Source organism: Carassius carassius, chromosome 35 (assembly GCF_963082965.1).
Source record: "Carassius carassius chromosome 35, fCarCar2.1, whole genome shotgun sequence".
Classification (NCBI taxonomy): Eukaryota; Metazoa; Chordata; class Actinopteri; order Cypriniformes; family Cyprinidae; genus Carassius; species Carassius carassius.
Genome location: NC_081789.1, coordinates 6,992,103 through 7,005,390, shown reverse-complemented (window position 1 = coordinate 7,005,390; position 13,288 = coordinate 6,992,103). Strand labels below are relative to the sequence as shown.

At 35.6% G+C, this 13,288-nt stretch overlaps 2 protein-coding genes across 3 annotated transcripts in view; both read right to left on the bottom strand.

Annotated features, from left to right (window-relative positions):
• Positions 1-6,231, bottom strand: part of kmt2ca (lysine (K)-specific methyltransferase 2Ca) — a 158,754-nt gene extending 152,523 nt beyond the window's left edge. The window contains exon 1 of the mRNA XM_059524358.1: positions 5,810-6,231. The gene's annotated coding sequence lies outside the window, so the exon portion shown is untranslated. The remainder of the gene's footprint in view (positions 1-5,809) is intronic.
• A 2,997-nt stretch (positions 6,232-9,228) lies between these two features.
• xrcc2 (X-ray repair complementing defective repair in Chinese hamster cells 2) lies at positions 9,229-13,204 on the bottom strand. Of its 2 annotated transcripts, XM_059524356.1 has the most exons (4): positions 13,083-13,204; positions 11,856-11,933; positions 11,473-11,554; positions 9,229-10,014 (listed from the first exon to the last, which is right to left on the bottom strand). In XM_059524356.1, the coding sequence occupies exons 1-4, from the start codon at positions 13,107-13,109 to the stop codon at positions 9,230-9,232; spliced, it is 972 nt and encodes a 323-aa protein (XP_059380339.1). In that variant the 5' UTR covers positions 13,110-13,204; the 3' UTR covers position 9,229. The 2 variants fall into 2 exon arrangements, with proteins under 2 accessions (XP_059380339.1, XP_059380340.1); XM_059524357.1 differs by lacking the exons at positions 11,856-11,933; positions 13,083-13,204 and having other exon boundaries at positions 11,397-11,526.
• Between the last annotated feature and the right edge of the window lie 84 nt (positions 13,205-13,288).

Here is a 13,288-nt window from a genome sequence, read left to right as displayed (position 1 = left end):
CCAGACAGTTGCAGGGTGACAAGAGGAGGACAAGACTTCGATTACACGCATGTATGTTAATACAATCACAATCAAATAATGGACTTTATTATATCAGAATTTGAGAGTGTTCAGTGAAAATTCCCACATAGAAACTGGAAAACCGTTGTGTGAAAAATAAATAAATAAAGTTCATCAACATTTACACTTAAACAGTTAAAAGTCTGTAACATCAATTTATTTTTTTCTCATGTTGTTGAAATAAAGTCTATTATGCTCTCATTTATAATGCAGTAAAACACTAATATTGTGAAATATTATTCATCTAAAAAAAACTGTCTATTTTAATATACATGTTTAAATGTAATTTATTCCTGATACAGAGCTGAATATTCAGCAGCTATAACTCCAGTCTTCAATGTCACATGATCCTTCAGAAAACACTGTAATAGGTGTGTTCTACTTGAACCACGGCTACAGATGGCAGTCAACAAGAGTAGCCGCTTGCAGTCGGGGGCGGAGTTGAAAATGGACACGTCAAGCTGTTGGAATAATGATTGGAATTGGAAATTTCAGCTCTGCCATCACTGGAATAAATTACATTTTAAAACGGATTAAAATACAAAACAGTTCTTTTAATTGAAATAATCTTAATAATAGCAATAATAATAATAATAATAATAAAAATAAAATGTCTTTTGAAATTTTTTTTTTTTATATAATTATTCCAAACATTTGTCTGCATTGTAGTGTTGGGCGATATGGTCATTTTTCAAATCGTCATATCGTCAGCCCGTGAGATCGACAATAAACGATATTATCGTGTATGGGTGGAGCAAGAGAGAGAGACTCTTTGTTCTGGTGTTTTAAACTGTGCAGGTGCGCGAGAGAACCTATGGAATCACCGATAGTATTTCGTGATAATTAATAATTAATATCGAAAAGATTTCCTTTCATAAATACTGATAAACTAACGTTAAATATAAAAATACTGTATTTTAAACAGCTAGTTCATATATTGTTGGGCACAATTGTCATATTACGCGTCCTGTGACAAATTTGCTGCATCTGCGCACAGAAGTTATCAGTCTAAAATGTTCTGAAAAATCAGGCAACGGTGAAAATCAATAGTAGATTTCATTTAAAGTCCAGCAGTTTAACACTACTATTGGGCATAAACGAACACGTTAAATATAAAGTATTTAAAACAGCTAAGTTCATATATTATGAGTAAAGTTGAATTGAACTGATGCATCAGTCATACAGTGCTCCGGACCGCGCGCCTCATGAAGAGACCGACGCACCACCACAGAAACAAGAATTAGATACATTCTAACATTACTGTGGCATTAAACTCAGTTAGTGAGGGCTCTTTAAAATATTGCACATATATAGGCTGTTCAGTTCACTATGGATGATAAGTTCACTCTGTCGCCTTGTTATTATTTTGTCTTTACTTTATTTGTAAGCCAAGACAGAGTTAATCTCTCATGTATGAGAAGAGCGCGTTGCCATGTACCAGCCATTAAATGTGTGGGACACCAACTCCTTGTTTTCGATCTCTTCATGGATTTAATGAGTTATCTGAATCAAAGCGGACAACTTCAGCGACTACAAGCTCTAATCCTCCAGCGCTCACACGCGCTGTGTGTGTGTGTGTGTGTGAGAGAGAAAGAGAAATGAGGTGCTGAAGTGAAACTACTGGGCAGTTTGATAGCCGAATAATAATAAGCAGCCTAATAAAAATAATAGTTATTATTATAATCTAATACATTAATAGGAAAATGAGCCTAATATCATCTTGATTATTGACAGAAATCATCTTATGTTCATATCTCTGACTATTGCCGATACACGATACTATCGTCTATCGGCACAACCCTACTGCATTGTATATCGAACGATATACTGTATATCAGGGCTGCACAATAAATCGAATGTAGAGATGCACCGATCGATCGGCCAGGATCGGAATCTGCCGATCTTCCTCATGATCGCCCCGGATCAGTGACCGGCCAATCACTATCACTTCTTTTCAATATTAAGATGATCCGTTTAGTTACCAGCGGCACAGGAAACGTCATCCACACATTCTCGCTCTCTTCTCTCCGACGACCCCTTCTTTCTCACACAATTTTCATTCACACCAATTAAATAGTGCTTGTACTGTGCATTATTTTAGTCATTCCCGCAGGTTTCATGCTTACACCAAAAGCGCACGCACCCCCGGTAAATCTCCATCACGTGCATGCTTTCATATGGAGCAGCATTTACAACACAGAGCCGTTCTTCACTGACAAGCTATGCCCTAGCCCTATTGTATATTGTATTGGACTGTATGCTACAAGGCAGCAACATGAAAGCCTTTATATTTAAAATCAAATAAAAGGCCAGCATAACATGGATTGCACTGTGAAGTTCCATGAGAAACAATGACAGCATTCTTGCCACAGCAAACACAGCGCTAGTGGATTCAGACCAGGTAACACTGGTAGATTACAGTAAACTGAGCATGCAAGGGCAAGTCAATCCTTCACCAGATACTAGTCTCTGTAACTTCTCACTAAGACAAATGTGACGAAATAGCAACTTGAAACTCAACAGCACAGCCCCAAGTGAGGGACTGGACATTAAGCAGCCCAAACCAGAGGGCTCCTGGTTTCAAATGACCACTGAATGCATGTAACACCAGACAACAACCAGGTACCACAGGACTTGTTATGAAAACAACATCATGATAACTACATTAGCTGCAAGTGATACTGAAGAAAATATGATGTTCATTCAACTTTTCAAGCACAAAAACTTGGTAGGTTATTTAAAACTTTTGCTTTTCAGTCCATTCTCCCAGTGTTTGCTAGGGAATAATGTGTCCTTTAACCAACCTCCACTAACTATACACTGACTTTATTGAACCAACTATGATAAATCAAAACTCATGGTTATGGTTAGTGTTTTGTCATTTGTATTCACATTACATTTTCTAAGTGACAATTTGTTTGCAAACGGGAAAAAGTCACTTAGATCGCACAGTAAATTTGCTCAAAGATCGTTAATAATACATACTGAAAACCAACATTGCACTACCATTTTCAATACGAAAACTGATAAAAACTTTAGAAACTCTTAATATAAATTTTATATATTTAAATTTATGTTCATTTTTCCCCATTGTATTGTCACGGGTAAGAAAAGCGCATTTATTCCTCAAACACAATAGATCCATTATTGAAACTCAGTGAAAGTTTGATCATGGCACATTTGGTAACACAAACAGTACAAATAGCTTTGTTCCGCCATAAGTGAGCATGCACAGCATTGCCAGATTGCAGAAATTAAATAAAACACAGGCCAGAGTGTGTATCCTTAAAGGAGAAAAGCTCTGTTTTGTGGATTAAAGCTCTTCACATCTGGCAACCACAAGCATGAACGCTAGTGAAGACTTGTTAGTAATGCAAGATAACGCAAATGCCAAATTAAAAACAATGTTTCAGGATAAATTGCGAGCCTGCCAATATCGTGACGATTATTTTTAATTAAAGGTAGGTTGTAGGACCTGCCACTAGAGGGCACACTACCAAAACAATAACAATCGTGTGGTTTGATGACGCTAAGGAGGAGCATGGAATGATGGGATTTGTTGTCTTCTACCCAACCGCTGACGGTCATCGATCAGACGGAAAGACAAATCATGGATATAACGCGAGCTCACCGATTTGCACGAGTAGATTACATACAAAGTCAATGCAAAGACGCGGTCAGACTATGTATCAGACGCATCCTCGCGTGGGTCTAGAGACACGATGCACAGCATTGTATGCCCCATAATACTAATCTTGTTGATCGTTATAATAACATACATTTTCTGTAAAGATACGAATCAAAACAACTCACCTGTCGAGTAAAACACAAGCGAGATCAGCATCTCTTTCTAGTTGAAGTTTGTCGTGAAGCTACTTCTGCTTTTGCCCAGGACACTGTTGTCATGTGGTTTCTGCGTCAGTAAAGGCGGTAACAAAGGGTAACTAACGTCATTGACAGGCGACTGCACTGCCCCGTGTCACTGTTTAGAATGGGAATTTTCTCATGATTTACAAGTAGTTGAAAACATTAGAGATATTGTTAGTAATCAGCCGGACAAAATATATAACACTAGCGTAGTGGTTTTTGGATATTTTACTGCAAATATCTTACAAATTGTACCTTTAATCGAGAAAGGTGGATATCGTTATAGAGATTAAAATACGATTAATTGTGCAGCCCTAGTGTTTGCATGTGAGCAGATTCTGTAAAGCCAAGATGCTTCACTGTGGTGGATTGTGAAGAATAGGTCAGATCTGAACTCCTCTGGAGAGGCTGCCATTAAAGCAACTGAACTCAACCAATTCTCATGCGTCTCATTAAACCACTTAAAGCGAAAATTGGTCTCCTACTATTATGAGAATCGTTCAGCAGAGCTCCAGGAACAGAGGAAAGGCCATCTTCAACATGGAAATAGCTTTCTAAATACTGTGCACTATTTTTGTACTATTTATCTTAATAGTCACCATCCATATGGCAGCAAGTGATGTCCAGTTATCATCTTGGCAATTAAAAAAAGGATAGTTTGCATTTTTATTCCATATACACACACACACACACACACACACACACACACTATTTTTTTTTAATTATATGTCTGAACTGTAGATACTAGGTAGTCTGGTCAAATAATGAATGAAGAAAAGATTTAATAATCACATTGCAAACGCAAGGTGCATTCTGTCATACAGCTTTGCTCTGCCAAAATGTGCAATATACAACAATAAATCCATCTAGATGTTCATTTCATACAGAAAATATGAATACTGTCCACAGTAAATAGTATGCCATTCCAAACATAGTCTTAAAGAGTCTTTAGGTGGATGACAAATACAACCTTATTTACAATGCATAGAAATACATTACATTAACTGTATTAGTGTCTAAATAAAAGCTAAAGTAATTTCGTAAAAAAAAAAAAAAAAAGAGACAAAATGATAAAAAAAAAAAGCAAAACATAGTCCCTCTACGAATATGAGCTCATAAAAAAACTGTTGTCGACGGCGTATAACACGTCACACTGCTGTCAATGCATAACATGTAAAGTTAGCTAACCCTTACAAGCTGGGAAAGTATATCTATATCGCAATAACTTGATTAACACTCTCACAACTAAGGAATATAGAATTCCCAGTTATGCAAGCAGCATTTTAAAGCAGCAGGTTAGCCCAGAGGAAAAAGTCTTGGTTGAGGGAAACTAGTTTGTTTAGTAGCTCTCAACTTGACTGGAGTAAGATGGCAGGACCCCTGTAAAAACAAAACAACTTTCTGCCACCAAACGTCGGTGTGACGTTTACTAAACCACGTCGGGCCACCCTTACTCTTCTGGGCTCAAACCAACGGCATACAAACTTATTTTAAAACCCAGCTAGTAATTTTTCTCGTTACTTCCTCGTTGTCCTTTATAGTCCTATACGATACACAATACTTTCGTGTATTGTAAATGTTAGGGAGTAATCTGTCATTAGTTAAAGACCTCGATCAAACCAAAACCATAGCCGCGGAATGATATATGCGCGCTCTCACACTTTATAACAATCTGTCATTACAATGTTTCAATGTTACTCTTCACACTCGCGCAGGCTGCAACTATCGCCACTTTCCGATGAAAACCAAAACAACACTCGCGTTCCACTTCAAACATTAAACTATCGCACCTTTTACCTAAACATAAACTACAAACACCAACATATAAACATATAAATACGTCGGAAAGCGTGAGGAATGATGAAGAGTAGGTTATGCTTACGGAATTGATGCAATTCTCTTCTTTCCTTTCCAGCTTCCAGCCAATTTAATTCAGAATGTAATCCAAGAAGAAACTTTTCCCAAAGCTCTCATGTGGATTAAGCGTTTGGTACGATATTTCAGGTCGAAACATTCCTCATTTGGGTGAAAGAAGCATAGTTTTCCTCGATTCTATGAATTTTAAAGTTGTAGCGTTTACTCCATCATGGTGGCCATGTTTAAGAGAGACCGAAACACTGCCTGTCACAGCAACGGACAAATAGACCCACTTGAACGTTTAAGACAGTGTTACCGTTTTAAATTGCGCACAACTCGTATAGAACAGTTATAAACCGGATATATGACGTGTGTTGTGCTAATGATAGAAGATATTTCGCTTTACAACTGCACGGAGATATTTTTTTTAAAGTCTCACTGACCCTGCGGATCGATACATAGGGATCTACTCAAGGTAAAAAGTCTTCTCAGTCGTCAGCGGTAGACGGTAAAACGCGGAAGTAGATTCTGGAAATTGAGCTGGATTGAGTCCATGTCGCTTACCGGCGTACAAAGACAGTATTACTTAACTCAGACTCTTTCATCATCTTTTAGAAAACATTTTCAGTTATTATTTCTTATTTAAAACTTATTTAAAACACCCCAGCAAATTACCAAATATTAGTATTGTTTGTTTTGATGACATAAACCAAGCAGTTAGTACCACAAGCTCAACAATTTCCTATTCCAATTTCCTATATATATATATATATATATATATATATATAATTTTATTTAAGCAAATTAAGTCTTGGTTTTCTTTATTAGCAACAAATCAGCAAATAAATGCAAACTATTCCATCTAATTTATTTACAACTTTCATTGTAACTATAGAAAATAAACCAAAGATAAATGAATAAAACATATAAAAGCAGTGTTTCATAAGTGTATTTGTAATCCTGTGTTCTTTTTTCCTAATAAAAAGGGGGCTCATTAAAGGTCAAGGATTCCGGGAAAGATGTCCAAAGCAGTCCAGGTGCAAGAGGAAATGAGCTTCTTGGCCTGAAAGAAGCAGCAGTGTCTGAAAGATAGTGTCTCACTGATGCTTTGATGGCTCTGCTTCCACACGTTTCCTCTTTCCCTCACTGAATGATCCACGCTGTGTGTGTGTGAGAGCTTGTGCATGGGACTGGCTACAAATGTGTGTTTTTGTAACAGTGTTTAACAACAAAACTGATTATTTTCAATAACAAACACTTCAGGGATTTTCAAGGGCTGATTTTTCAATATATATTCTCTAGCCTATAGATTACCATTTTCTACCTTTAACATAAAAATGAATAACAGCAATTAGGACCTTTGCACACACACGCACATCTATTTGGCATGATAATAAAATTCTCTATTTATGTCAATTTAAGCCAATTGAAGGTTGAATAAATTTCCCCTTAGATTTTCCTGTGTAAAAACAACCAATTTGTGCCCTAATTATTCTTTTTTGTTAGTTGATGAAGTGCGAAAGCTAAATGCAAACTGTGTAGTATTCACCCAGTTCCCAGAGAACTCTTTTTAAAGCAGCCCAGTGGTTAATGAGAGGACTGTCCACTTGTCTCATAATTGGCTGGAACGTATGATGTGGGTGGTCTTGGGAAGGAAAAAAAAAATCATAGAATTGCATAGCCTAGGTGTCATGCTTTATGCACAGGGCCTGTAAAAAGTCGCATTTTATTATTATCATTCATCATCTGTAACATGCTGTGACTGATTTTCCAAAAGGACAAATGGAAAAGTGGGGGGAAATGCCCCCTACTGTTTTTTCCCAAAATAACCACTAGATAAAGTCAAGGTGTTTGTTTCTAGTATAGACATATGACAAATATATGATTATATTTTCAGAATTACATTTTTTTCTTCTTTTTTACAAACCTAGTCTGTGTAAAATACGCCCAGGAGGCATGGCTTTATTACTGTAGTTACTCTGTTCTGAACATCAAATCTTTTTTTTTTTTTACTACCTAAAAGTATATTAACTAGTTGGATGAATAAAAATATTTATTAGTATCAGGTAGTTAGCTAGCTAGTGGGTTGGCATCAGCAACCAATATTTTTCAAATAGGCTGTTATAATTTTGTAATTCATAATTACTGACTATATTCTTTTCATGTTTAAGCTAAAACTGCCTATACTCTTGATTCTGCTTTGATTTGTATAAAGCAAACTGCTTTTAAAGACGGTGCATTTTACCCAACCCATGGGGTGTTTACTCCACCTATAGTGCAAATTTAAGTCATACTTATTGGAATTTTTTTTTTTTTTTTGCTAAATATAACTGTAAACTTCTTGCATTTATTTTTATGTGTCAAACTCAAACAATAAATTAGCCTATGTGAGAATACAATATTTTTAAGGTAATAAACTTGATTGTGATCTTTACTAAGCGACTTAATTTTTTTTTTTTTTTAAGAGTGCATCCTTACAGACATGTAGGAGCTCTTTCAAGGCTAAGTGCCAGAAAAAGATTTGTTGCTTTTGTAATCACAACCAGTTCACCTCGCACTATCTGAAAGAGCTCAGTGGGAATGTGACATGCCCATATCTGAGCCAAAGTGCACACTGTCCACTTTTAACAAGAAGACTTTTAATTATTTTACTGTAATAGGATTACTATATATATATATAAATATATATATATATGTAAAATTATTATTATTTCTTTAAATGGCATGTGATTTGATTTAGCACTTTCCTTTACTTGTGTGTACTACGTAATATTATTGATTTGATGTCACTAACACTATCAGATGAACACAAATCTTAAACTCAACTGAACTGAATAATGTCACTATTGTCTTTTGTAGAGCTGCTTTACAGCAGAGTCGAATTTGTTTCATAATTCATCAATTTTGCAACACTGATACTGTCGTTTAATTGATTTGAGCTGAATATCAGAACTATCATCTTGAACTGCTTTCAAGTGGTTTCATAATCGATGAACTTTACTGTTACTAAACTGAATTGAATCAATGACACTATTTTCAGCTGTTTAGACCTGAATTTGAATTTATCTCATATGTCTGCATCACTGACTTGCCCGTTTTCCATATTATTGTGAAAATCTCTATTGCATAATGCACTATATAAATAAAAGTGACTTGACAAAAATGCCTTTTTTTTTTTTCAAGGAACGTGAATACAATAAGGTCTTCATTGGCCATCAATCTAACACCTACACCATAAACCAACATAGTTTTCTGTAGGAATGGTCCATTGCAATCATTTCTTTAGTAAAGAAAAAAGAAAAAGTATTGCATTGATCATTTAACACACTGACAGACAATAATTGGACATTTTAAGAATAGGGTTTTTTTTTTCACCAAGTATCCCTCCTAACTGTGTTACAACCCAAAAGCAAATATGTCCCGTGGTGAAAATGTCAGTACATGTTCACTTGTCACATACAAATTTAATACCGTCCTCCATGACATGAAACGAGCATCTTTTGACACCTTTGGTCATTATGCTGGTACATGCTGTGGAGAAAACCTGCTTGTTGTCCTTCGACACATGACTTTTAGTGAACAGCATTCTGTGAGTTACTATTCTCTGCCATGCTTTACACAGGTATGGCTTGTCAAAGTCTGTAACACTATCAGCTGATCTCCACCTGCGAGATGATGATGAGCCAGGCACTTCTGACACCCCTGGATCAGATCCATAGTTCCTCATTATGGCGTGAGTGGTTGCAAAAATCACAATGCCATAGTTTCTGCGGAGTCTGTCCAGCAGCTCGGCACACTTCCTCAGGTTAGCCTCCTGACAAACAGTGCTCTCGCCGCCACTGAATCGGTCCACCCAGTAGAAGGAAGAAATGCTGTCGATGATCAGAAGGCCGAGGGAGGGCTGGCTGGAAAAGGTGTTTTCGAGGTAGTGAAGGGTTAGGAGGAGCTGTACTGAGCTGTTGCAGTGCACTACAGACAGCCTGCCCAGACATGAACGCACCCTCTCCTCAGGTTCATTTTCAGAGCCATCACCCCCCTTACAGTCTTCAGCCAAACGCCCCTCCAGAACGCTCACTAAGCGCAGCATGTCAAAGTGGTAGTCCGTGTCAACGAAGACCACCGCCACCTCCAGACCTCTACTCTGGACTGGCATGATGCAGCGGGTGATGAGGTGGTACAAGGTTTCGGTCTTTCCTGTGCCCTCCGAGCCATGAAACTCCACGACGTCACCTGTATGGATGCAGAACTGCGTTAACACCGTTCAAAATTCTTGTCCGAAATGTTCACACATTAAAAATTAATACGACCTCACGTATAGTCAATCATGTTTACACTACTTCATCCGTTATAAAAAAAAAAATTAAATAAAAAACAATGGGATCAGGTTCGATTTTCTGTGTTTTTACATCCGTAGCAAGCATTTTAATAGAAAAGGATGAGGAAATAAACAATGCATACAAACATTTTGGACTCAGTGTCCAATGACCTTTAGACTTTAACAGACTGCTTCCAGTTCGATCCCTTTAAGTCTATAGGTTTTTTTGGTTAAATGCCTGTAATTACACCATCTTAAGATAGTTCCACATTTTATTCTATAGCATGAAATACATAAGCAATACACCCTTTTGATTGTTTTTTTTTTTTTTAATTTAAGCTATGACTTTAGTGATTGCTAACATGTAATAATAATAATTCATTACATTCATATAGCGCTTTTCTAGGCACTCAAAGCGCTTTACATTGACATGGTATCTCCTCATCCACCACCAGTGTGCAGCATCTACCTGGATGACAGCCATAGTGCGCCAGAACGCCCACCACACACCAGCTTACTGGTGGAGAGGAGACAGAGTGATGAAGCCAATCAGCAGATATGGGCTAAAATGGAACTATACAGAGGTTGTCTGGGCCATTAAACATCATCATTCATTCAGAATCCATTCAAGTTGGGCTCACTTTAAAGATTATCATGATGAACAAAATGTGTAAGGGTCATAAATTTTTTGTTCATCGAAGAGCTTATTTTCTGCAATAATACAAAAGCCAATAGATCAGTCCTACTGGGTTTTTGTTGAGAGAACCAGGGTGATGCAAACTGCCGGGTTGGCCTGCAAATATATGTCATCATATAATATACATTAACATAGCAAATAAGATACATGTCATCATATCACATCCATTAACATATCAAATGGGATGAGCAATTGAGATTTATATTTGAATTTGTTATTTTTTAACGTCAGTAGTGGCACCAAATGGAACTGCAAAAATGTTTGTTTTCAGTGTTATTTTTTTTAGATACTGACTCAATCAAGAACATTGTTCTTACTTTTTGTAATATAAAAGTCATATAAAAAATATATATATATATTTTTTTTTTTTTCAGTATGTATTAACCATAGCATTTACATGTATTCATTTAATAGGAACTTTTTTTTCTCGCCCCCAAAATGACTTATAAATGAAATGTTATCATACATATGATGACTTTATACAAATTTTTTATCACATCAGGTTTCAACTGCCACCTGTGAAAATATGTAAGCAATTTATAGTAATATATTTAATTGATATGATAGCAAGTTTGCTATCATTTTATAGACCACAGTCACCTCCTGGGACCTTCAAATGAACCAACATTTTTGAAATTCAATCTCTTATTAATAGATGCAGGGTCAGCTCTTTCACCTTGACCTGGACCACCGTCGACAGGAAAGATACTGGGTTCAATGTCCCTCAATGACTGTCGCCCTTCAAGTCTGCTAACCAACTACAAAAGCACAAACATGTTTAATGCAAACAAGGTATAACAAGTGGCATGTCTGTGACATCAATTGTACGATTTAAACAATGCAGAGATGCCTGAACCTCAGTTTGAGCTTCCGTCTAACTTAACGTTACTACAATTTTGATAAACACTTTAATGATCAACTGAATGAACCAATTTGAACGTAAACCTACAGGAACAGCCCGTCCCACTTAGTGGGTCATAATGCAAGCATACGTTTAAATGTATCTAGTAATTGTATGTTTACTTAAAGCTTTAATGTGAAGTGATTTGTCAGCTATACCTGTGCACCATTCTCAGCCATTCTGACTCGTGCTGTCATGTCGTTGATTTTCGCGCAATAATTTCGGAATTCCATTTCCTGGTAAATAAGCGTTCGACGACACTTCAAAACAAAAGTCCTACAGTGTCTAACAAACTATTGAAACCACACCAACACATGCATTTACATTTTATTTTAGATTTAGCGTATTTTATAGAAATATATATATATATATATATATATATATATATATATATATATATATATATAAAAGATATGTAAGATTTGCAACTGGTCTTTCACTTCTCATATTTTTTCTGGAAATAAAGTTAAATGCCAATTATATTTACTATTTATTAACATAAAAGAGATTAATAGTAGTAAAAACTTAGTTACTTGACTAATTACACCAGGCTCTTTCTAAGACTATAAAATGTGATATCATATTGCATATTACCTCCTAGCATTCTATTCTGTTCTTTGTGATTAGTGTTTTTAAAATGTGTTATGCCAACAGTCTCTGTAAAAAGACACAAAATCCTCTGTAACAGCAGAAACATATAGTTATAATATATATATATATATATATATATATATATATATATATATATATATATATATATATATATATATTGTTTGTACAATATTTAAATATATAATATTAACATTATAAATTTGACAATTATTTAATTTACTGAAATGGAATTTAAGTAAATGTATTGATATGTCCTTTTTTATAAAAACTTACATTTCGGACACTAGTCTAAAGAACACAGTAGGCAATAATTAAAAACGATTTAAAAGTGTGACATGCACTTATATATTAAAAAAAAAACATTTGTACATAATATCATGAATTATATATATATATATATATATATAAACACGGTGAGAATAATAAGGAAATAAATATAATTTTTAACTCATTCTAAATAAATTATTTAGGCTAATGTAACATGAGGACGGACTGCCATCTAGAGTTTACCCTATAAAGGGCACAAGGGACTTTGGTATAATTCGAGTTCAACTTCCTTTTTTATGTATGTATCTATTTATTTGTGTATTGCACACAATAAAAAGTGACAAAATAATAAATACTGCCAGTAATCTTAATAATCTAAATAATAGTAATAATTCATAATCATCATCGTCATCAATATACATCCCCAATCCACAAAGTTCCCAACTTTCATTGACAACATATTTCGTTTAAATACCAAGAGATACGTCCATTGTTTTATACGTTACCTGTATTTCATTACAACAAACAATCATTTGACACAAACAATTAGTGTGAGCTATTTCCAAATCGATTCGCCATATAATCTTGGACCAAATGAACACAAACCAATTTACATATATGGGTCTGTCATCGTAAGTAAGTAAGAGGTAAAGAACGTAAACAGTGATAATGCGCCACGGCGCTCTGCGTTCTGCAGGCACATTGCCAACTC

Bases quoted from the DNA above. Each gene is read 5' to 3' on its own strand.
- xrcc2 (XM_059524356.1), bottom strand. From the start codon at position 13,109: ATGATTGTTTGTTGTAATGAAATACAG. The intron at 11,934-13,082 runs GTAACGTATAAA...CTTATTTACCAG, and splicing joins TTTGTTGTAATGAAATACAG to GAAATGGAATTCCGAAATTA. The intron at 10,015-11,472 runs GTGAAAGAGCTG...GCATCCATACAG, and splicing joins CGACGGTGGTCCAGGTCAAG to GTGACGTCGTGGAGTTTCAT.